Genomic DNA, 25,540 nt, shown 5'->3' with positions numbered 1-25,540 from the left:
TCTAGTGGTGATAAATTCCCTCAGCATTTTCTTCTCTGGGAAGGACTTTTTTTTGTGAAGGATAATTTTGCTAGATAGTATACTTAAGTGGTTTTTTTTCCTTCACCACTTTGAATATGTCTCTCTTGTCCTGTATTGTTTCTGCTGAGAAATACTTTCTTAGCCTGATGGGGTTTCCTTTATAGGTGACTAGACACTTTTGTCTTGCTGTTGTTGGAATCCCCTCTTTATCTTTGACTTTAAATAGTTTGACTATAATACGCTGCGGAGAAGACCTTCTTGCTTTGTATTTGTGTGGGGTTCTCTAAGCCCCCTATATAAGTCTTTTCTAGACTGGGGAAGTTTTCATCTATTATTTCATTAAATAGATTTTCTAACCCTTTCATTCTCTCTTTGCCCTTGGGGACACTGATAATTAGAATATTGAGTCACTATGTTGTCCCATATGTCACAAAGCCTTTCTCATTCTTTTTTATTCTTTTCATTTATTTTTGTCTGACTGGATTATTTCAAAAGATTTCAAGTTCTGAGATTCTTTCTTCTGCTTAATCTAATCTATTGTTGGAGGTTTTGACTGTATTTTGTATTTTATTCAATGAATTCTTCAGTTCCAGAATTTGTTTTGTTCTTTTAAAAAAATGTGTATCTCTTTGATTAATTCTTTTCCAATTTTCTGTATTGTTTTTCAAAATTATCTTGTTTGCTGAGCTTCTTTAAAATCAGTAATTTGAATTATTTACCCATGATTTCATTGATTTTTTTATTGGTATCTGTTACTGTAGAATTATTGTGTTCCTTTGAAGGTGTCATATTTCCTTGCTTTTTCATGTTTCCTGTGTCCTTATGTTAATATCTGCACATCTGATGTAACAATCACTTCTTCCATGTTTTTTAAATTTGCTTTTGTAGAGAGGACTCTTCTCTGAAGATTATCTATGATGTTGGTTGAGTAGGGCACTTTGGCTTTGATTTTGGATGCAAGCAATAGTGTAGTCTCTGTATGATCTCCTTGGCTATAAATAGTGTCAGTAGTATCTGTGATTTATTTCCTTGATAGCTTAGGGTGTGGTTATTAGTGGAGGCTGTGGTAAAGTTTTCTGGGAGCTAGGTTATTAGGTAGGCCAGTCTTCTGGCCCCAGTGGTACAGAAGTGGTCTGAAGATGCCTGTCTTTGAGCCCCAGAGTGATGTATGCTGGCTCTGGTATTAGTGGGTCCAAGTGGGCCAATTACTGGGCTTCCAGGTGGCTTGCTGAAATGCTAGTAGTGGCAGCAGTGGGCCTGGCATGTGGACTGGTTCTCTTGCCCTTGGTCAGCAGGCTTGATGTGGGCAATGGCAATAGCAGTGATTGGGCCACTCACTGAAATCCAAGTTGGTCTGAGCTGTAATGGGTTGGATGGGCCAGTCTCATGGTGCTTGCAAGTGGGTGCCAATTGTGGTGGTTATCAGGGGGTTGAGTTGCCCACACCTCACAACCTGGGAAGAGTGCACATGTACCAATAGTGGTGGACTAGGCTGGGTGACTTCCAAGCCCCTGGATGGCATGCTCAAGTACTGAGGAGACAGGACCAGGTTGGCAGAATTGAGACTTGTCCTCAGATCCCCTGGTAATATGTTCAGGCATGGCTATGATAGGTAGGAACAGAGTGGCCCCCGGCAGTCAGCAGAATGCTCAGGTGAGGGCACTGGTGGCTTCAGTTCAGGGCTGCCACTGGGGAGGGCACAGACACTCTTACTGGGAGCAGCATAGGTAGGTAGTTGTGCAGCATGTGATTTGCTCATGCCTCAGTCCCCCAGCAGCTTGCAGCACTAGTGACAGTGGGATTTATCCTTAGGGTGCACAAAAGTATCTGGCCTCATCTCCTCCCTGGCTTGGTGGTAGCATCAGTGGCATCAAAACCAGGGCAAGATATAGTCCTTTAGGGGCTCCGCTTTCAGAATGTCACTGTGCTGCTCAGGGCTAACGGGCCTGTGGGTCACAGCATGAGCTCCCTCTTTGAAGCAATACCACTGTGCAATTTCTAGGCAGCTCTTTGTGTTAGTCTCGAGGCCTGTGAGGATCAAGGGGCTCTCCTGTGAGTAGGATAGTATGTGGTGGAAATGTGGACCCTGGGAGGTCTCTCACTTACCCTTTCCCTGGGTTAAGGAGCTTCTCCCAGCTCCCAGCCAAACCCCCCGAGCAAGCCACATTGCTTCCTTTTCCTTTGTTACTTTTGGTGCTTCCTGTCACTTTTTTGTGGAATTCCAGTGTTCTCTCTTAGATGATCTATTCAAAGTGTGAATATCTACTTGCTATTTTGGTTCTTTTCCATGGTAGAGGTACATAGCTGCCTGTTGTTTGTTTGTTCCTTTTTTTTTTTTTTTTTAAGAGACAGCATCTTGCTAGATTGCCTAAGCTGTACTTGTACTCCTGGGCCCAAGTGATCCTCCTGCCTTAGCCTCCAGAGTAGCTAGGATTGTAGGCATGTGCCACTGCACCCAGCTAACTTGCTATTTTGTAAAGTACAAATGTGGACTTTTGCCTGGTTTACATTCTGAATATACCATCAAGTCTGAGGTTTGATTTTTTTCTCTTTTAACTTATGAGCAAATAGCCATATTGTATAAATATTTTTGAATGGGCTTATGTTGGAGGAAAACAAACAAACCAACATACCTAGCATGGAAGTAATCTGACACATCACATTTAATTATGTGCCTCAGCCTTGAGGGCAGAGATTAGACGGCATGCATTTTCACATCCTGAACCTTGCAAAGTGTGTGCACAGTGCGGGCCCTCAGGAAATGTATGTTGAAAGAATTGATTATGAAGCTTCATAGGCATAGTTTTGGTTAATTCTGTATTTACTTTGCCAAACCAAGATTTTCTGAGAAGGATGAGGGGAGAGGAGAGAGCTAGGTGCCGTGACAAGCCTTTTAAAGGAAGAACAGAAGTTGAAGAGCAAAGTGGGCCAGGGAGTCAGGAAACAAAATGGTGATGTGTGGGGACAGCTGTGGTCTCTCTTTCCTTTCTGCCACCAGCAGGAGGCTGGGTCAATCCTTCCCTCTTCAGTAAGGGCAGACACTGCTCCTGCAATAGGGAACCCAGCACCGCAGAGCAAGCCAGAGTCTGCTGTGTGTAAAACCTCCAGTCCTATAGAATTCTAGTCCCCAAGCCCCCATATCTCCCAAAAGGGGAATGCCCAGTCACCTGGGTCCCTTGAGGTCAGGGCTCCAGGAACCAGGAAAGCCTAGCTTGCAAGGAGAGGTCATTTATTTACACTGGGCAAGCAATGCATGATGCAAGAAGACACAGAGTCTGCCTTAGTGACCAAATAGATCCCTTTGCCTCATCTTCCTGTGGAAGCAATCAAGAAGGGGAGGTTGGGCGAGGTGACCTTCCAGAGCTGAATCTGTGCTTCTAAAAATAGAAGCATCCTTGGAGAACTGAGAAGGGGAGGGAAAGCTGTGGACATTGAGGGCAAGAACCTGAATCCCCAGAGCATTGTCAGTAGGAAACTGTATTAATTAGACACAGGCACCTCAGCTCGATAACCTCAGGTATCTCTCAGAAATTGAAATGAAATGAAATGGCTTTTTTCCCCTCCTTTCTGGTTATACGCTCCCTGAGCTAAAAAGGAGAAAGAGAATTGTGTCTTCTGACCTATGGAAATGGCTGCACAGTGCCTGAGATATCTTCCCCAGTGGAGGGAAATGGGTGTCTTAGAAGCACGCAAAAGGAAAAAAAAAAAGAAGCAAAAGGAAAGAGCTGCTGCAAAGTGGAACTGTGAAAGGCAGGCAGCAGGGCCACCTGGGAGTCTGGGTCTCTGTTCTCTCCCTGCAAGGAGGCTGTGCGGGACTAGGCAAGTACTTGGGTGTGTACAGGGCTCTGAATGTGTAGGCTCGCAGGGTGCCACTCTCAGGCTCATGCAGTGTCCTTATTTGGAGCTATGCGACAGGCTGTAAGTTTCCAGGGTCCAGTGGAGCCGTGTGCTGGTCTGCACAGATTTTGTGCAGCCAGGGTGTGTGCCGTGCTCTGTGGCACGGGGATTGCGTGTGGGAGAATGGAGGTATGCAGGAGTATACAGGGATATGGTGGCAAGTTTGAGGGGGCTGTGTAGGGGAGTGTGTGGGGTGGTGTGGAAACCTGTTGAGAGGCTTCATGATGCTGCATAGGGCTGTGTGCAGAGCTACCCTGGGCTGTGGGTGGGGCACTACAGTACTGGAGGGCACCTGTTTGTGTAACTTTGACTTAGAGGCTCTGTGTGCATCGTAGTAGTGATATGAGTAGAGCCACATGGAGGAGTCTGTGGAGGATTGTTAAGGCTGTGAGACTTATGCACTGGAGGATATGTTCTGGGCTACCTGGACACATGAGTCTGTACAGGGCTGCCGGTGACTGGATACATGGTGGCAGAGGCCTGAACAGGGTTACAGCTTTGCCATCCAAAGATAGGCTATACCTCCTGAGGGTGAGGTACTCCCAAAGTGCAGGGATTTATTATTCTCCTTGTGACTGACGTGAACGGAAGAGATACCAGGGATTCTACAAGCTGAGCAAAAGGGGCAGTGTGTTCCCTTTCAGTGTGGCCTGAAGCTGAGCCTCTTGCACACCAGGCTGGAGACACTTTCTAATACTTTAGTTTGTGCTTTCTCAACAGGACAACGTGGATCTGGGAGAGCTGATGTTTTCCCTGTGCTATCTTCCAACGGCTGGCAGGCTGACCATTACCATTATAAAAGCAAGGAATTTAAAGGCAATGGACATAACAGGAGCATCAGGTGGGGCATTTTCAAATTCAGACTTCCTCATGCACTTCTACTGTAGTAAGTACCTTATGAAGTTTTAGTATGGTAATAAAGCACATTGACTCTGAAACCAGACTGCCTAGGCTTAGTCCTAGTCCTAACACCTGTGTGACCTTGGGCAAGTCATTTTACCTCTCTGAGCTTTGGATTCCCATCGGTAAGATGAGAGTAATTATAGTGTCTGGCTCACTGGGCTGTTGTAAAACTGAATTAATAAATATAAAGCCATGAGAACAGTGCTAGCATATATTAAGTGCTACATATTGTTAATTATTGTTATTATTACATTTAGCCTTCTGTATCCACCAGTTCCACATCTGTAGATTCAACCAACGATGGATTAAAAATACTCAGGAAAAAAATAATACAACAATAAAAATAATACAGTTTTCTAAACAATATAGTATAACAACTATTTACACAGCATTTATGCCTGATTAGGTATTGTAAGCAATCTAGAGATGATTTAAAGTATACAGGAGAATGTGCGTAGGTTATATGCAAATACGATACCATTTTATATAAGGGACTTGAGCATCCTTGGATTTTCCTGTCTGTGAAGGGTCCTGAAATGGATTCCTTGTGGATAACAAGGGACAATAGTACTCTCTTGGGTATCCCTCACCATAATTATGAATTGGACCTACCATTTACACACACAGATAAAGCTTATCTAATTGGGTCTTTCCTCAAATATCGTCATCCCAGGCTCATTGAAGACGGAGAACAATCCTATTTCCTTATTAAAGTGAACTCTGAATTTTAGATTTTTCCAGTAAACCAAGCATTTAATTCTGAACTCTAACAAGAAGAAAATAAATGCCTCTATATGCATTGCTAACTGTGCAAATTCACAAGCAACCTCTGCAGGTGTTTCCCAAATGTGGTCACAAAACACCCAGTACACCCTGGCTTACATCCTCTGAAATCAAAGAACATCAGATGCAATATATTCTGCATCCTATATCCCAGTGTTTTTTTTTTTTTAAGCAGAAAAAAAAAGCTGTGGTCCCTCTGGTCATCTAAGTCCCTACTGGACTGCATATAGGAGTCAGAGCAATGCGTGGTTATTCAGGTAAAAATAGAACAAGGACTTCCCAATGAACAGAAGAAGAGTGAGATAGCTGTTAGGACCAGAAGAGCCCTATCTGGAGCAGAGGCCAGCCTTGCCACCTGTTACCCCATCACAGTGTTGCACCACGAGGAAGCCTGTTTCCTCTCTCTCCCTGATATGCTGAGCTGCTTCTCCTTTTGCAACCCAAGGGCAGGCCACTCTAGGGGCTCAAGGTCTCTGTACTTAAGGAATTCCACTCCCAGTTGTTCTCTCTGTCCTCTAGGAATTCCCTTTCTTAAAGACTTAAAAGATTCCCTGAGGTGGCTCAGAGTTGGGGTGCCTGTTTTCAGCCTTGGAAATGCCGGTGCATTTCTCTTGCTATCCTGGCCAGGCCAGTCTTGAGTTCTAGCTGGAATGTCTCCTAATTCCTTAACAGATGTTTTCAAACTATTTTTAAATTACACACATTTTCAGGAGGCAGTATCCTGTACTTTTTCTTGAATGAGTGACTTAATTATCCTAACTCTAGTTGCCCCCCAGATATCATATTAATGACAGTCCTCCAACTCCAGTCCACAGGCAGGTAAAGGAGTTCAGCACACCATAGTCCATGAAAACCCACAGTGATATAACTGCCCACCTAAATCTATACGTATCCTCACAGTACTCCTGCTTCTCATCATCTGTCCAGATCCCTACGTGAAAGTCTCGCTGATGTGTGATGGCAGACGACTGAAGAAGAGGAAAACATCCACCAAGAGGAACACCTTGAATCCCATTTACAACGAAGCCATAGTCTTTGACGTCCCTCCCGAGAACATTGACCAAATCCACTTGTCCATAGCAGTCATGGACTATGACCGGTGAGATACCTGGAACTCTTTTCCAGTGCAAGTTCACTGGGCCCAGGACTGGGAGGGCGGAGGGGGAGCAGCAGCCACAGATGCTTATCTGGTGTCCCAGACTGCAGGAAATGAGTCAACTAGCAGTGCATGGGAAGCACATTGACAGGAGTCACCTCTAAACCATGCTGTAGAGTCAGACTACCAAAGTGTCTCTCAGCACTCCCATTCTTTTCTGCCCCTTTCTCATTTTTTTTCCTATTCCTGCATCCTCCCCCAACCTCCACCTCTTCCCCTTTTCATCTCTGCACAACTCCTAGAATCTCAGCTTGGAGAGCTGTGGCCCCACAGGTTTTATCTTCTGTCAGGCAGTGCTAACTGCCCTTCATTGGAAAGATTCCACTCAAAATGGCAGAATGATTACTTTAGCCAGACCATCAACATTTCTAAATACATAACTTCAATCTTTTTCCTTCTCACAAGTATTTAATAAAGATTGTTTCCTTCTACTTAAGTCTGAAAACTAACACAGAAATGTTCTCCTGAAAATGCTAGAATCAGTATGGATGACAAGGTACATTAAAATGTATAAGATGCTCGACTTTTTAACTAATACAGCACAGAAGAGATATTTATAGCCTGCATTGTAGCCAATTGTGTATTTAAAGGACAGATTTGAAAAACAGTCATTTTAATATGCAAAGGAAGTACCAACAGGGAATTATACATGTTAAACCAGTCATTAGACTAAAATGCAAAGTCTCTCCTTAATTGGAAACCTCCCACGTGGTCTGGGCACAATTATTAAAAAAATTATTCTGACTTCTAATATTATTTGTGACTAAGAATTTTCCCACATACCTCTGAAATATCAGGAAGGCAGCTTCAGTGACCTGAACACTCTTTCCAGCAGATGCCTGCGTGAAGCATGACAGTCTTCCAACCCAAGGAGCACGTGGGTTGGCTCAGCTGCCCATGAGTGTGACAGCCCATGCTGAGCAGTAGACCTTGTCCCATCTCCTGTGGGCAAGAAACAACACCAACAGTGTCAGGCCCCAGTAGGGGACATTGCCCACCAACTGTGGAAGCCTAGGCCAGCAATTTTTAAGCTATTGCCAAGTTTCCTGCATGGACAGATCTGATTATGTGAGCTCTGCCTTAATTTAATTCTCAGTAAACTCGTGAATCTGGCCTGGAAACATTCATGGCAGAATTCATGAGGCTTCTGCATGCATTTGATTTTAATGAGCAGAGACTCAAATATCCTTCACACGACCTCCCCGCCCTCATCTCACCTTTATGCTCTATACACAAATAGGAGAAAAATCACTCATCTTTGCAGGAGGGAAAAAAAAAGAGAAAGTATGTGAGTTTGGATCCCATAGAGTTAAAGAATTGGCCATATCAGTCCAGGGACTTTTAAAAAAACTGCCAGGGAAAACAAAAATGGCTCAAGGCAGGGACCTACCTAGGGAAAGTTTCAGAAATATTAGCCTTGGCCGGGCATGGTATCTCACACCTGTAATCCCAGCACTTTGGGAGGCCGAGGCGGGTGGATCACTTGAGGTTAGGAGTTCAAGACCAGCCTGGCCAACATGGTGAAACCCCATCTCAACTAAAAATACAAAAATTGGCCAGGCGTGTTGGCATGCACCCGTAATCCCAGCTACTTGGAAGCTGAGACAGGAAAATTGCTTGAACCCGGGAGCTGGAGGTTGCAGTGGCCGAGATCATGCCACTGCACTCCAGCCTGGGCGACAGACCGAGACTCCATTTCAAAAAAAAAAAAAGAAATATTAGCCTCAAGGTCAAAGGAGCTATGTATCTTTCTATAGTTGGGAAACTAAGTGGGCCAAAGAAGCTGAACTTAGAAGAAAGGAGGGACGAGTATAAGACAATAACAGTACTCTAAAGAGAGGAAGCAGGAAGATCCATAAGCCTCCTTCACTTACCCTACTTTGTGGGCTTGCGACCCATGGCTGCCAGACACAAAACTGCTCCCTCACCCATGCTTGGTTGCCTCTTGTGGGAATTAGAGCAGCCATTATTGCAAGAAACTCTTTTCAGATGGCTCCCTCTTTATTACGTGGAGGCCAGCCTAGATTCAGGATGAGAGGTGGCATCCTTAGCACAAATCATGGGGTTCTTTGAACAAGGTTCTTGGAAACAAGTTGACCCATGTCAGTGTTAGGACAGCCAGGGTATATGTTAGATCCCAAGTCCTACTGGCCGTGAAGCTTAGCCTGTAGTTTTAAGTGAGGAAATGAAAAAAAAAAAAGAAACACCACATCCCCAATTCCTTCATCAGTTTAATTGAGTAGCTATTGATATATATACCATATAGTATCATAATGTAAGCTATTGATCTTACATACCAAAATTTTAAGAAAAAACTATTGTGGGCCATTTTCACAGTGTAGGTCACAATGAGATCATCGGCGTGTGTCAAGTAGGCAACGAGGCTGAGAGGCTGGGCAGAGACCACTGGAGTGAAATGTTGTCATATCCTCGGAAGCCCATTGCACACTGGCATTCCCTGGTGGAGGTAAGATCCTAATCCACATGCTCCACTTTGCATAAGAGTAAATGCTTTACTGTTGAAATGTAGGAGCTGCCAAACATATGAGTGCACCACAATCTATGGTCATAGACAGGTTTTCCTGGTTGCATTTCCTGGGCTGTTGGGACTTGCATTCAATTTGAGGCTGAATCTGTGCTTCCCACCAGTCTGGTAGGTTTTGAATATTGATCAGAGATCATCTTTCACTTTGATTGTATTTTTAAAAGATCAAGATTCTCTGCTTCTGTGTTAAGGCTCTGGGTTGGTACTTGGAGGGCATCTGCAAGGTGTGGGTGAGTGTGGACTTTCAGGCCTTCATACAGTGACTTGAGACTGACTTTGGAAAAAACATAAGGCCTTGATTCTAAGACCAGCTCTGGCACCAACCTGTGATGCTGGGCAAGTTGGTTAGTATCAGGTTCAACTACATATAATAAAAACCAAAACAACCAATTATAAATTAAAAACAAATGAAATGAGAATTTATTTCTCTCTCTTATATACCAAAAGTCTAGAGGAAGGCAGTCTGGGGTATCTTAGCAGCTCCATGATCAACAAGAGACCTAGACTTCTGTCTTTCTGCCTCACTGTCCCAGTGTGGCTTTGTTCCTTGAAGTCCCCTTATTATATGATATGGCTGCTAAGCTCCAACCATTGCATATTTTCTAGGCCACAAAAATGTGCAAAAGGGCAAGAGCCAAAAGGGCACACATTCCCTTTTTGATTCTCTTTGAATTCTCATGTAAGACTGCTATTTACATTTAATTTAGTCACAAAACTTAGTCACATGGACATGTCAAGTTGCAGGGGACAGTTAGAAATGTAACCTTTTTTTGGGTGTCAATGTGTCAACTAAAACCAGGGTTCTGTTTGCAGAGAAGAGGAAAGTGAAAACCTGGAGGCAACCGGCCATCTTTCTGCCACTCACATCCTCATTCATTCACTCCCTCCCCCTTTACTTCTCATTCATTCTTCCCCCACTTATCTTTGCTCATTGATTCACTCCCTTATTTATTCACTAACTTGTTCTCTCAAAAATAATTTGCACTCCCTAAGTAAGATTTCTGAGGGTCAAATGCTACAATAGCTACAGAAAATACAGATGTGAATAAGAAGCAGTCCTTTCCCTTGTAGAACTTACAGACTGTAAAATAAACAAAAGATGACATGTAAACTAATCTTTGAGAAGCACAAGTATAAGCATTTCCATCCATATAAAGTACTACAAAAGCGCAAAGGAGAGAGACGTTTATTGTGCTTAGAGGAGATTGTGAAGCATCTCTCCTTCATGCTCTCAGTAAGTAAAGAGAACTGAGCCCCCGGGAATTGGAAAGCCAGGAGGGCAGCAGCAGTTATTTACCGAGGATGCATGGGTTCCAGGCAGAGAGCTTTCCTCTGTTCTCCTGGTGCAGACAGCTCTCTTCCATGCAAAGCCATCTGAGAGGCCAAGACTAGAGCCTCACCCAATGTGGGCACCCCTGCCGTTGATAGTCAGGTGAGTCTGGTTGAAGTGAACACAGGGCGGCTGTGGAGAGGCAGAGAGTCCCCAAACCCAGACAGGGGAACCAAGGGACATCTTTGTTGGAGGTGGTGCAGGAAGGAGAAGGGCAAGACAGGGTTTATGGATTCTAACCATCAGGGCACCCAGATGTATTCAAGAAGAGCCTGGGACCCCCTAATTTGCAGGTTCTTAAGGATAGTTCTGCCTCTGAGCCATAGGAGCAAAGAATCATTCTTTCCTAGACTCAAAATTGATCCCTAAGGGAGACCCACAGGATCTATGAGCCACTTGAGAAGGAGCTGGAGACTGGTGCCCACTGAACTATACCTAACTTCTTCAGCTCCTGGTGGAATTCTCAAAGGAGTTCATCTGTGGGCTCATTAAATTTTGGGGGCCTGTCACTAGCAGTGGCATTTAGAAGAGTTGTAATAGATTTTTTGCACCCTTATGAGCCATTGCTGACTTTAATTCTTATTTGTAGTTAGGAGTATCAGAGAGTGTTAAAGCTCTGTGCTTCTCAGGAAACAGGAAATGAGAAAGGAGTAAGGATGAGGTGTGTGGTGCAGGGCTGAGAGATGAGCCCTGATTCATGCACAAGCAGTTTTTTTTCAGTGACCTAGGCAGGGGAGTAGTCCTGGGTGGAATGTTGCACACGGGCCCCTGAGTGGCAGTATATGCACATGTTACACAAAGGAGAGTGTAGGGAGCAGGCCTTGGAGGCCTTTTCCTTCAGTGCTGAGAAAAAGTGTGATATAAATTCGTTCACCTGAGAGATATTCCTTAAACCCCAAACACTCAGCTTTTTGGAAATCTGTGCTCCACAGTTATGTAACTGAAAAGTAAATGCCATTAGGGTTAAACCACTGAAACTTAGAAGTCATTTGTTACAGTGGCTAAAATTACTTTGGCCAATACAATGGTCATTTCTGAACTGTTATAGCAGTACAAAGGAAATGAAATGCCTGTGCGGCTTATATGAAGGACAAGCCTTCATATAAGCAGAGGGAGGGCAAACCTTCATATAAGCAGAGGCAGAGGGAGGCTGCCTCTTCCCTGTTGCTTCCTGTCTCTTTGAAGTACACGTCTGGGACTCCAGATCCATCCTGAGAGAGGAAGTGATGCTTTTTCTTTTAAAAATGAACATTAAGCTGGCAGAATTGGGGCAAAGGTACCAGATGAGATGAAAAACAGTATTGGAGAGGTTGGCCATGCTTCGTTAGCAGCTGTAAGGATGGAGGAGGCAACAGGCACACTGGCCAGAAACATTCACTTTGGAGTTGGAAGGACCTGCATTCGAATTGCTGTCCTGCCACTCACTAGATGTTTGTTTTTCCCCTTCTGAACCTCAGTGTTCTCATCTGTAAAGTGGCCATAACAGTGCCTGTCTCACAAGAGGGATGGTGAGGATTAAACAATCTATTTATATGAAATGCAGCATTGTAGCTGACGTATAATAAACACTCAGTAAAGTTTTCAGTTACAGTTGTTATTATGTATGCCCCACATTCTGAGGGGCTGCTGTGTGTCCTTATGGGACTATGTCCTATGAAGAAATATCATCCGTGTGTGTCATGGAGAATAAGAGAAAGGCCAGGAATCTACCACTCCTGCACCCCAGTGAGCCATCATCTCAGACTGGGGGAAGGGGTCATCCAGTACTTGGCTAAACACAGATGCACATATTTAAGTTTTGTTTCTTTCCTCTTTTCCTTGGCCTTAAAGACAGGCTGCTGTTATGCTCTCTAAGAACCTTTTAAATGTCTTCTTTAAAACAAAAACCAGCAATTAAATCTCAGTGCTCATGATAACAGAGTATGTGAGTGTGCACTCATGAGCATGTGTGTATGGAAGACAGAGAGAGAGGGAGAGAGAACAAAGATGGGGGCCCTGGGATTTAGCATGGAGGGAGGCTGGCCTGGCAGAAGCTCTTCACTGCTGAGGAATTGGTTGGGTCTAAGCTCTGAGCCCTGCAGAGATCTGGCAGCCTACTCAGGGTTGCATCCAATACACGCTGACCTTGCCAGGGCAGGTGGCAGATGGAATCTTCAAAGCCAGTGAGTTCAAAAATCCGTTTCTCTCACAGAGATTCTGGATGACTTCACTGCACACTCAAAGGTCAGCCAGTAGGGCTCCCTTTACTCCCCATGATGTCAAAGGTTTGGAAAGCTGTGAAAACTCCCCCGAGCAGACTGCCTAGGGCTTAGGGATCGGAGCACCCCCTCCATAGGGCCTCAGATGACAGAGCTCTAAGAGCTCCCTTAGCACAGCACTCTCCTCCACCAATTCAAGAGAAGATAGTTTTGGCCTGGCCATATCACAACACCTTTCCTACCCTCCTGTATGTCAAGATGACCAACATCATAAGCCTCATGGAGAATAATAGGAAATAGTTCCAAGTTTTCATCGCTTCCCTGTGTAGTGCCATGTAACATCTGTTGTGTGAATAAGTACTAATCTTGGTTTGGTGGGAAGACGAGACACAGACACTATCTGGTTAAATGAAATTTCACTTTTCTAAAAGACAGAAGAAAGAGAATCCAATCAGAATGTATAGTCAAGATCAGCAATATTATCCTATAGGCATAGGTGTAGGATTCCAAACACCAAAGTTATACTCAAGGCGTGCCCCATTTTGGATGTCTGCCTCACTCCAAGCTCAGCCTTTGTACATACACGTACATACAGCTACGAAAGTTCTGCATGTCTGACTGTCTGCTGGGACCAGCTCATTGAGCCTCCTGCCCCTCTTCAACTCAGGATTACATAATGCCAAGTATAACCAGAAGGCAGTTATGGTACAATATGCCCAGACATAAACAGAGCCCTCATTTATCACCCTCAGCCTCCAGAAGGGTATAAACTTAGAGTCAAAGGACTACAGCAACTGTCGGTTAGGCAGACTTGTCTTGTAGTTACCCAAGCAGCCCCTGTAAACCATCTCTAGATATTATCTATCAAGTGTCCAGCAGGGCCTATCTGGAGTCTTGGAGGTCCACATATTCCCAGGAGAATGTATCTGATTGCCCAAGATTTGATTAGGTGTCCATCCCGGTGCAGTTTGCTGTAGGTCTGGAGTCATGAAAATGTGACCTGGTACCTACCTCAGCAGGAGTTTTGCGAGTAGACTTCTTGAGAAGAGTCCTCACAGGACAGGGAAATTGTCTAAAATGAACATGAATGACTGTTTCCCAAAGGAATTTAAAGTGAAGAGTGAGAGGCTTTAGCACTACGGCCAAATTGTTATTCACAACAGATTTAGGAAAGGAGCGATTCACCAGGAAAGACGGGAGTGGGGAGAGCATGGGGTGACTGGGAAAAGCCGCGTAGGAAATGAGGCTCCCATCAAGGGGATTTGGGTGTGTTGCAGGGCTTGGGTCTTGTTGAGAACCAGACTAGCAGGGAAGAAGACTGAGACAAGAAAAAAAGAAAAGCATGGACTGAATCATACAATAGGGAAAGTCCTAGAAAGTGCTGCTACTCAGCAAGCATTAAGGCACCCAAGACTGCAGGTCTTTGGAAACACCTGAATTCCAGACCCCTGTCAGTTGGTGGGGAACCAAGGCTGCCAATTCCATGCATTGCCCTCTGAAGGAGTGGCTTATGGGCTAGGTAAATGAACATAGCAAAAGCCTAATATGTGTGTTAGGGGATGGCAAAAGAGAAGTGAGCAGTCAGGATGTGGAGGGCTACATGCTGCTGCAGCATCTTGCCCATATTATGAGGTACTCCCCCCATATAGTCCAGCATCATGTCTCATGTCTCAGTGTCTCTGAGAACAAAATTTTTGTTATGAATGAAAATAGAAAAAACAAGAAACATTTAAATCACATTAAAATAGGGCAAGAAAACATAAATTTATTTATTATCTAAAAGGATACATAACATCTTGGTAAGAAACAGGAAGGGGAAAATGAACTTTATCTTGCTAATTAGTAGTTCTTAGTCTTTTCCAGGTTATGTCAGTCTCTTTGGGATAATTATTTTCTCCTCTTCCTAGTGGTCTCCTCTCTCCTTCCTTCCTCCCTCCCAGCTAGGTATAGGGAAGTACAAAGGCTACCTCGTGGCATTGGCTGGCACTGTGCATATTGTTCTGCTTGTCTTTGGGCATCAGACTTCATCATCACTGCCTCTGCTGCTGAGGACCATGGCTGGTGTAACTGTGGGCTATAGTCTCAGCATAGAAACTTGGCCACCTTGAGGCTGATGAGACCCCACATCAGCTGTTGAAGTCCATGTGGATCCCTGAGGGCGGGTAGCGCCTCCCACTCAATGCTTGGCCTGGGAGCTTTTCTTTGCAGCCCTTAATACAGAGTCATTCCCCACTTGGTGGAATTCCCTGAAATTCTAACAACCAATACTCTCACATCCTTCAGGCGTTTGGGCACACAAGGGAGCCACAGGAGACTCAGTGCCGTCACAGGCATCCTCTTCATGCCTATAAAGTTACATGGTCATTTCTACATTGTTCCTCTAGGCTATGTTGGCCCAGGGGTCACGTTTGCCTTCAGCTTCCCCCTCAATCCATCTGAACTTGGAGTTTCAAGCCTGAACGATAAAGCCAGAACCTCTCCTCCTCTCTTCTCTGTATCTCTTCTGCCAAAGGCTCTCTGCTTCCTCTTCCTGTGTGGTAGAAACACTATATATCTTAGCATGATTTCTCTCTACCTGTGACTCATGCTCAGACCTCCAAGGTTTCCTCTCAACATGTAAGGAAACATTTGGAATTTGGATCCCCTTTTTCTCAACAAGGCCTGGCTTTAAGATAAAGTTACATGGTGATTTCTACATGTAACGTGAAATAAGATACTTATTTCATAGGAGACTAGCTGATCATTTACCTTGAGTTATCAGCCCTCAGCTTCCAAGAATATATGGCATGTATTCAATGCATGCATTGTCTGATTTACAGACAATAAGAACATTATCTCTGTTACATAGGTATTAAGTTAGCATTTGGTGAATAAATGAAAAAAACGAATGAATGAGATATATATAGAAAGAATTGAGTTCCCTTCATTCTAAACTTCCAGAATTCTCCATGCAGTGGAGTACACAGTAGAAGTCAGTTCAGACAAGGTGTAAAAAGGTATTGAGAATGGATTTGTATTAGGCTGTTCAAATGGAGATGGCCCTTATTAAGCTCCAAGTTTTAATTACCTTTTCTCTATTTAGGAGAAGAACATGAAAAGGGACCAATTCCTCCGTTGGTTCCAGTGAACTACCACGTAATGACAGTGGCTTTGCATTTTTGAATAATGAGAAATATTCAGAACTGAGGGCCCTTAGTGAATCATGTGGGTCCCCCTCTACTTGATGTAGGCAGCCAAGTCCTAGATCACTCAATATTTCCTTTCATAAGAGAGAAGAAACACACAAAAATCCCAACGGTGAATGGCAGACTGCTGTGCCCTAAGTGAAAACTGATCAGGAGGTGACAAGGACTTTAGCCCACAAGTTGACCTTTCTCACTAGGAATATATTTTAGCAGCAGTTTTACACAAGGTAATGCTTTGCCCCATCTACCTGTGAAGATAAAGAAGAGAAAAATCATAGGAATGGGGTATTTTTTGACAAAATGAAGAAATTATTCTTCAGATTTTGTTGTAAAAAATAAACTATTTTGAATGGTGAGATTTAGCATGCCAGCACGCATAAACACCTGCAGGGCCGCTGAAGCAAAACTGATTGCAGAGAACATAAAAATGTACTTCAAGTTTGGGATCTGAAAAACATTAACAGACCTGTTAGAATTTGTGTCAATTGCTGTAAGTGGCCAGAATGCTGTTTGGACAAGCAGGCACTGTCAGTATTAGTGGGGCATTGTGTTTCCAGCTGGTAGAGGTTATGGTTAACAAACAAAGCTAGGGCCATTCAGACCTTCCCAAGCAAATCTTCTTTCTTGTATTGAATTATCTGTAGAAAAAAAGAGAGACGATAGGCATTTTCTCATCTTTATCAGGGATGGGTGACTTTTGTGACTTTTCTGAAGGTTTGTAGAGATGGTAATCATACAAAACATAGGAGTACTTAGGGTAAACACTAGAGGTATAAAAGATAATGACAATGTGGTAGAAAATAACATTTCTGCCTGAACAGAAAGTCAACTGCATCTTGACTCTCCTGTCATTACAGATGACCTTGCTCCAGTAGTCACTGCCTTGGAGCATCCCTGCTGCACACTTGAATAGCTATTAAATAGGAAGGTGGATGACAATGGGCTTGAGCCATCCGCTGTCTCCATCTCCAGGGATGGCATTCAGAGGTGATTTCTAACATGATAGGCCAATTCTTTCCCCGCAGATGAAATGAACCAGAATGGTTTATGCCACTCTCTGAAAGAAACACACTCCCTCCTGATAGTCTGGTGGGAGGAAGACTGTTCCCTCCTGGGGAATGGGGCCTGGGGCAGAGGCGGAGCACCCTGGCAGAGGACATTCAGGAAGCCCACTGCTCCCGGATATGAATCTTTCAGAAGATGCACCTGTCAAATGCTGTCTTCCAAACATCACCAGAACAACCTATTGATAAGACAAAGCTGAGTTTATTGCTTTCCCAGGTAATGGAAGGGGAAGGGCAGAGTCTCATTTATTGAGACTTTGAAGTGTGGTTTAAGGTGGGTCTCTCCATGTGACAAGGGAGATGAAGTGGGGAGGTGGGGACCTTGGTTAGGATTGGATCAGTGTCACGATATAATAGCTGAGGTGGAACAGCAAGTTGAGGATTTTGAGCCTGGGATTCAAAGAGTCTTGGGGTGTAAACTGTTGATGCTTTCTAAGGAATAGAAATTGGGAAGTCCCATGAGTGAATACTTAAGTTGTAGTAATGAAGACAATAGAATAGTATAGCCAAGTTAATGGAGGGTCTGTGTTGGGATAGGTGGTTTTAGTACTCACACTCCAGCAACAAAAAGCAGAAGGGAACCTCACAAAAGATCCTGCCCAGTCCTGTGGGCACCCATACACTGACAAGGTGAATATTGATTAGTTGCCTCCCCAGCATCAAGCCCCCTTTCTGATGGCCCTGATTTCTGATTAATGATTCTAGGGACCCTGGCTCTATCCTTGTCTCTGGTGATGGTACATATGACTTAGTTCCAGACTAAACCTGTCAAGCTAACCATAGGGATTACCACTGCATATGCTGATTCAGTCCAAGAGTATTATAAAACATTTGGTGTGTATGTTTGGACAAAGATGCTCTTTCTTTCTTGTTGGATATAAACAAAGCACTATATACCCTGGAAGCAGCTGTGGCTTCTTTGGATCTCTATAGAAGATCCAGGTTTAGGGAGAAACCAAGCCCATAGATACAAAGAAACCAGATTCTCAGTCATGTGGTTGAGCTCCTAAATCAAACCTCTCCCAAACATAGTGTTACCTCTGGCCTTTATAAGTATGTAAACGTATAAATTTCCTTTGTTGTGTAAGTAATATTAAGCAGAATTTCTTTTATTTGAAATGAAAAACATCTTATTTAGGATACAGGTGAACACTCACACTGCCCCAGTTGGTGTTCTTTGGGAGTGAAGAGAACCATTCCCAAAGCTGTCGCGAGATCAGCTCTTCTGCCTGGCTCACTGTGGTATGTCCGATACCTAACAAAGTGTGTGGCCCACAGTAGACTCCCATTAAAGTTTTTCTAATGGAGCAGATTATTAATGTTCAGATAATTAACTTGTGTGTTAAAACAAGCATGGTGAAAAGAGGGACACTTGACTCTCAGTGACATACAAATATTATATAAGGTTAAGAAAAAAACTGCTTTCCTTTTGCATTTATATGTTATTCAAATTCTACATGGAGTCTCAGGGCCTGTGGGAAGCTCTTCATTTTATGATCACTCCCTTGAGCTGATAAAGGCACAGTTCCTCAGGAGTGAAGATCAGTCACATAGCTGTCCTTTCCCTTCAATGTCTTATGTGATGTACTGCAATTCATTTATTTACAACAAAAATGAAAATCTATACTCTTTTAACAACAATAATTTTAGCAATTCCAGTATCATTTTTATTTCTACATTATCTATTTTTATGTAAAACTCAAATGTGTATTTAAAGTCTTCAGTCAGTGGTGGTAGAATTACTTTTTTTTTCACACCTTAGATAAAATTCAGGACGTAAAATGTGATGATATTGATAATCAAAATGCTTGAAATAAAGAAAAGAGGGTTACTATAAAGCAAGGGGAACTTTACAATTCATTGAGAAATTACATAATGCAATTGTAACTTTTAGGTATATGGTACACTATGATGAGTTATACTCAAATTGTCAGAAACAGAAGCAGTTATGAATAAGGCAGGAAAACAATGGGGTGATTTTTTCCTTCATAGCTTAGGATCTGAATGGTATGTGCTTAGATGCTTTACATATTAATAGTAAGTGTTTATATTAGCAAAGTTTACTGAAGAGCGGTCATAAAACCAATTAATATGGTTTAAATATTTGTCCCTGCCCAAATCTCATGTTGAAATGTAATCCCCGTGGCACAAGACAGGGATGCCCTCTCTCACCACTTCTATTCAACATAGTGTTGGAAGTTCTGGCCAGGGCAATTAGGCAAGAGAAGGAAATCAAGGGTATTCAATTAGGAAAAGAGGAAGTCAAATTGTCCCTGTTTGCAGATGACATGATAGTATATCTAGAAAACCCCATTGTCTCAGCCCAAAATCTCCTTAAGCTGATAAGCAACTTCAGCAAAGTCTCAGGATACAAAATCAATGTACAAAAATCACAAGCATTCTTATACATCAATAACAGACAAACAGAGACCCAAATCATGAGTGAACTCCCATTCACAATTGCTTCAAAGAGAATAAAATACCTAGGAATCCAACTTACAAGGGATGTGAAGGACCTCTTCAAGGAGAACTACAAACCACTGCTCAAGGAAATAAAAGAGGATACAAACAAATGGAAGAACATTCCATGCTCATGGGTAGGAAGAATCAATATCATGAAAATGGCCATCCTTCCCAAGGTAATTTACAGATTCAATGCCATCCCCATCAAGTTACCAATGACTTTCTTCACAGAATTGGAAAAAACTACTTTAAAGTTCATATGGAACCAAAAAAGAGCCCGCATCGCCAAGTCAATCCTAAGCCAAAAGAACAAAGCTGGAGGCATCACGCTACCTGACTTCAAACTATACTACAAGGCTACAGTAACCAAAACAGCATGGTACTGGTACCAAAACAGAGATATAGATCAATGGAACAGAACAGAGCCCTCAGAAATAACGCCACATATCTACAACTATCTGATCTTTGACAAACCTGACAAAAACAAGCAATGGGGAAAGGATTCCCTATTTAATAAATGGTGCTGGGAAAACTGGCTAGCCATATGTAGAAAGCTGAAACTGGATCCCTTCCTTACACCTTATACAAAAATTAATTCAAGATGGATTAAAGACTTAAATGTTAGACCTAAAACCATAAAAACCCTAGAAGAAAACCTAGGCAATACCATTCAGGACATAGGCATGGGCAAGGACTTCATGTCTAAAACTCCAAAAGCAATGGCAACAAAAGCCAAAATTGACAAATGGGATCTAATTAAACTAAAGAGCTTCTGCACAGCAAAGGAAACTACCATCAGAGTGAACAGGCAACCTACAAAATGGGAGAAAATTTTCGCAACCTACTCATCTGACAAAGGGCTAGTATCAAGAATCTACAATGAACTCCAACAAATTTACAAGAAAAAAACAAACAACCCCATCAAAAAGTGGGCAAAGGACATGAACAGACACTTCTCAAAAGAAGACATTTATGCAGCCAAAAAACACATGAAAAAATGCTCACCATCACTGGCCATCAGAGAAATGCAAATCAAAACCACAATGAGATACCATCTCACACCAGTTAGAATGGCAATCATTAAAAAGTCAGGAAACAACAGGTGCTGGAGAGGATGTGGAGAAATAGGAACACTTTTACACTGTTGGTGGGACTGTAAACTAGTTCAACCCTTGTGGAAGTCAGTGTGGCGATTCCTCAGGGATCTAGAACTAGAAATTCCATTTGACCCAGCCATCCCATTACTGGGTATATACCCAAAGGACTATAAATCATGCTGCTATAAAGACACATGCACACGTATGTTTATTGCAGCATTATTCACAATAGCAAAGACTTGGAACCAACCCAAATGTCCAACAATGATAGACTGGATTAAGAAAATGTGGCACATATACACCATGGAATACTATGCAGCCATAAAAAATGATGAGTTCACGTCCTTTGTAGGGACATGGATGAAATTGGAAATCATCATTCTCAGTAAACTATCGCAAGAACAAAAAACCAAACACTGCATATTCTCACTCATAGGTGAGAATTGAACAATGAGAACACATGGACACAGGAAGGGGAACATCACACTTCGGGGACTGTTGTGGGGTGGGGGGAAGGGGGAGGGATAGCATTGGGAGATATACCTAATGCTAGATGACGAGTTGGTGGGTGCAGCGCACCAGCATGGCACATGTATGCATGTGTAACTTACCTGCACGTTGCGCACATGTACCATAGAGCCTAAAGTATAATAATAATAATAATAATAATAATAATAAAAAAGAAAAAAATATACAAATTTTTAATGTACATTCCTTCTCATAATGTTTTATCTTAAAATATATTTTGGCTATTATTAAAAAAAAAAAAAAAAAAAGAAATGTAATCCCCAATGTTGGAGGTGGGGCCTGATGGGAGGTGTTTGGGTCATATCCACCATGGCTTGGTGCTGTCCTCTTGATAGTGAGTTCTTGCAAGATCTGGTCATTTAAAAGTGTGTGGCACCTTCCACCCTGCCTTGCTTCTGCTCTGCCAATTGAGATGCTGGCTCCTCCTTTGCCTTCTGCCATGAGTAAAAACTTCCTGAGGCCCCACCAGAAACCAAGCAGATGTCAGTACCATGCTTTTGGTACAGCCTGAAGAACTATAAGCCAATTAAACCTCCTTTCTTTATAAATTGCCCAGTCCCAGCTATTTCTTTATAGCAATGCAAGAAAAGCAGTACCAGAAGTGAAGTGGGGTATTGCAATAAAGATACTTGAAAATGTGGAAGCAGCTTTGGAATTGGGTAATGGACAAAGGTTGGAAGAGTTTGGAGGGCTTACAAGAAGAGAGAAAGATTCTGAGAGAAAGTTTGGAACTTCTTAGAGACTGGTTAAATGGTTGTGACCAATATGCTGATAGTAATATTGACAGTGAAGTCCAGACTGATGAGACCTCAGATGGAAATGAGGCTCTTACTGGGAACAAGAGCAAAGGTCATCTTTGTTATGCTTTAGCAAAGAAATGGTTGTATTGTGTCCATGCCCTAGGGATTTGTGGGAGTTTGCATATGAGAGTGATGATCTGGAGTATCTGGCAGAAGAAATTTCTAAGCAGCAAAGCATTCCAGATTTGGCCTGGCTGCTTCTGACAACCTAAGAAATGACTTAAAGTTGGAACTTATATTTAAACAGGAAGCAGAGTGTAAAAGTTTGGAAAATTTGCAGCCTACCATGTGGCAATAAAAGAAAAAGCTTTTCAAGACAGAATTCAAGCAAACTGTGGAGGAACCACTTGCTAGAGATATTGGCGTAACTAAAAGGGAGCCAGATGCTAACATCCAAGACAATGGGAAAAAGACCTCAAAGGCATTTCGGAGACCTTGGCAGCAGCCCCTCTCATTACAGGTTCAGAGGCCTAAGAGGGATGAATGGTTTTGTGGGCCAGGACCAGGGCCCCACTGCCCTGTGCAGCCTCAGGACACTGCTTCCCACATCCCTACTGCTCCAGCTCTAGCCATGGCTCAAAGGGGCCCAGGTACACCTCCAGCTGCTACTTAAGAGAATGCAAGCCATAAGCTTGGGCAGCTTCCATATGGCATTAAGCCTGCAGATGCTTAACTGTGGGTACCAGAGTGAAGGTTTAGCAGCTTCTGCCTGGATTTCAGAGGATGTATGAGAAAGCCTGAGTGCCCAGGCAGAAGCCGGCTGCAGGGGCTGAGCCCTCCCAGAGAACCTCTACTAGGGCAGTGCCAAGGGAAAATGTGGGATTGGAGGTCCCACACAGAGTCCCCACAGGGGCAGTGTCTAGAGGAACTATGAGAAGGGGGCCACCATCCCCCAGACCTCAGAATGGTAGATCCACTGACAGCTTGCACCCTGTGCCTGAAAAAGCCACAGGCATTCGACCCCAGCTCATAAGAACATCCTTGGGGGAGGAACCCTGCAAAACCATAGGGGCAGAGCTGCCCAAGGCCTTGGAGGCCCACCCTTTGCACCAGTGTGTCCTGGATATGGGACATAGAGTCAAGGATTATTTTGCAGCTTTAAGATTTAACAACAGTCGGGCATGGTATGGTGGCTTATGCCTGTAATCCCAGCACTTTGGGAGGCCAAGGCGGGTGGATCACTTGAGGTCAGGAGTTCGAGACCAGCCTGGACAACATGGTGAAACCCTGTCTCTACTAAAAATACAAAAATTAGCTGGGTGTGGTGGCAGGTACCTTCAATCCCAGCTACTCGGGAGGCTGAGGCAGGAGAATAGCTTGAATGTGGGAGGCAGAGGTTGCAGTGAGCTGAGATTGTGCTATTGCACTCCACCCTGGGCAACAAGAGTGAGACTCCATCTCAAAAAAAAAACAAAAAACAAAAACAAAACAAAAAAAAAAGATTTAATGACTGCCCTGCAGGGTTTCAAACCTCTAACCCCTTTCTTTTGGTCAATTTCTCCCTTTTGGAGTGGGAATGTTTATCCAATGCTTGTACCTCTATTGTATCTTAGAAGTAAATGACTTGATTTTTTATATTACAGGCTCATGGGTAGAAGGCACTTGCCTTGTCTCAGATGAGACTTTGGACTTTGAACTTCTGAATTAATGGTGGAATGACCTAAGACTTTGAGGGATTACTGGGAACACATGGTTGTATTTTGCAATATGGGAAGAACATGAGATTTGGGAGGGGCTGGGGTGGAATTATGTAGTTTAAATATTTGTCCCTGCCCAAATCTCATGTTGAATTGTGAACCCTAATGTTGGAGGTAGGGCCTGGTGAGAGGTGTTTGGATAATATCCCTCATGGCTTGGTGCTGTCCTCATGCTAGTGAGTGAGTTCTTGCAAGATCTGGTTTAAAGTGTGTGGCACCTCCACACCCCTTGCTACTGCTCTGCCATTTGCCACACTGGCTCCCCATTTGCCTTCTGCCATAAGTAAAAGCTTCCTGAGACCTCCCCAGAAGCCAAGCAAATGTCAGTGCCATGCTTCCTGTATAGCCTGCAGAACTGTGAACCAATTAATCTGCTGTTCTTTATAAATTATCCAGTCTCGGGTATTTCTTTATAGCAATGCAAGAATGGACTAATATACCAATCAAGAAAGTAAATACCATCCAAAGGGATTAAAATTGACTATAAATTTTAAAATATGAACATTCTGAATTTTTCTTCCTGTTATTAATGCTTAATGAAGTCCTGGAAATGGGAATGGAGAAGTGGATCCAAATACATCCACATCTGCTTGTGCTTTCTGCTGGGCTTTATCTGCACTCTCTCTCTGCTATGGTCTGAGTGCTTGCATCCTCCCAAAATTCATATGTTGAAACCTAATCCCCAATGTGCTGGTATTAAGAGGTGGGAAACAATTAGGTTATGAGGGCTCTGCCTTCGTGAATGGGATTAGTGCCCTTATAAAAGATGCCCAAGGAAGCTTGTTTGCCCCTTCTACCATATGAGGACACAGAATGATGGCCCCATCGATGAGGCAGAGAGCTAGCTCTCACCAGACACCAAATCAGCTAGCACCTTATCTTGGACTTTCCAACCTCAAGAACTGTAAGCAATAAATTTCTTCACTTATAAATTATCCAATCTAAGATATTTTGTCATAGTAGCCCAAAAGGACTAAGACCTCCCCCTTAATGACTGGAGTCAGAATCACATCAAGAAATAAGGCTGAGTTGGAGCCAGCAACATTTATTCACAAGAGAAAGACAGGAATTGGACTGGCTGCAGAGAGGCCCACAGAGTCAGAGACCATCCACCTCAGCTACAGCACAGGGCTCAGCACTGTATTTCCAGTGTTAGTGCTATTCTCAATTCTGTCCGTAGTTCCTGCTACTGAGGAACTCCATACACAGCAGGGCAGTCTTCTGCTGTGCCATGAATTCAAACACAATCTGTAAAGACAGTGAAGGAAGCTACGTCTGTGCTTAGGTGCTTTAGAGAATTATTGGCTTGCAGTAATAAGAGAAATGGCTGGGCTGGGTAGTCCTCAAAGACTCCCATGTGGTTCAAGATAACAAAATATAAAGGCTGAGCATCTCGTGCTCCCAACCTAGTTCTAGAAGCGTCTATGGAGGGATAGTGAGTGGGGCTCTCTATGGCAGTGATTGCCTCTAATGAAGGAACCAAAAGCCAGGCAGGGATTAGGGTGGGCTTCTGGTTTTAGAAAACATGATGGTAGAGCTCTTCATAGGAAGTTTTTAAGATCAAGGTAGGATCCTGCTTGGAGAATCCTAGCCTGGCAGTCTGGATCAGCCTGGTGGTGGAGGTGAAGGGTGTGGAAGCTGGACTCACTTTGGCATACAAGGTTCAGGAATGAGTTGACAACCAAGGCCCTGTGGCTATGGAAGATTGTATCACATGACCCCAAAGCATGGCAGGGCAGCCAGGGGAGCAGTTCTACCTCTCTACCTTGGGCCTGCAAGTTGACATCAACATTGATAACATTGAAGGCATGATGTTGTCAGTATTTATTATAAGCACACTTGTAATCTTAAATTTGCACTTTATCCTAGCCTC

General features: G+C 43.3%; 1 protein-coding gene and 1 long non-coding RNA gene across 2 annotated transcripts in view; one reads left to right on the top strand and one right to left on the bottom strand.

Moving 5' to 3' along the window:
* The window catches only part of SYT9 (synaptotagmin 9), a 221,516-nt gene that overhangs the window by 161,378 nt on the left and 34,598 nt on the right, over positions 1-25,540 (top strand). The window contains exons 4-6 of the mRNA XM_054438157.2: positions 4,639-4,759; positions 6,532-6,703; positions 9,098-9,227. Of these exons, the coding sequence (XP_054294132.1) occupies positions 4,639-4,759; positions 6,532-6,703; positions 9,098-9,227 (423 nt within the window). The remainder of the gene's footprint in view (positions 1-4,638; positions 4,760-6,531; positions 6,704-9,097; positions 9,228-25,540) is intronic.
* The window catches only part of LOC134740260 (uncharacterized), an 88,378-nt gene continuing 79,312 nt past the window's right edge, over positions 16,475-25,540 (bottom strand). Inside the window, exon 8 of the long non-coding RNA XR_010127587.1 lies at positions 16,475-16,656. This is a non-coding gene — a long non-coding RNA (uncharacterized LOC134740260). The remainder of the gene's footprint in view (positions 16,657-25,540) is intronic.

Source organism: Pongo pygmaeus, chromosome 9 (genome assembly GCF_028885625.2).
Source record: "Pongo pygmaeus isolate AG05252 chromosome 9, NHGRI_mPonPyg2-v2.0_pri, whole genome shotgun sequence".
In the NCBI taxonomy this organism is placed as follows: domain Eukaryota; kingdom Metazoa; phylum Chordata; class Mammalia; order Primates; family Hominidae; genus Pongo; species Pongo pygmaeus.
Note: the sequence above shows the minus strand (reverse complement) of the source record. Positions and strands in the feature narration are given on the sequence as shown.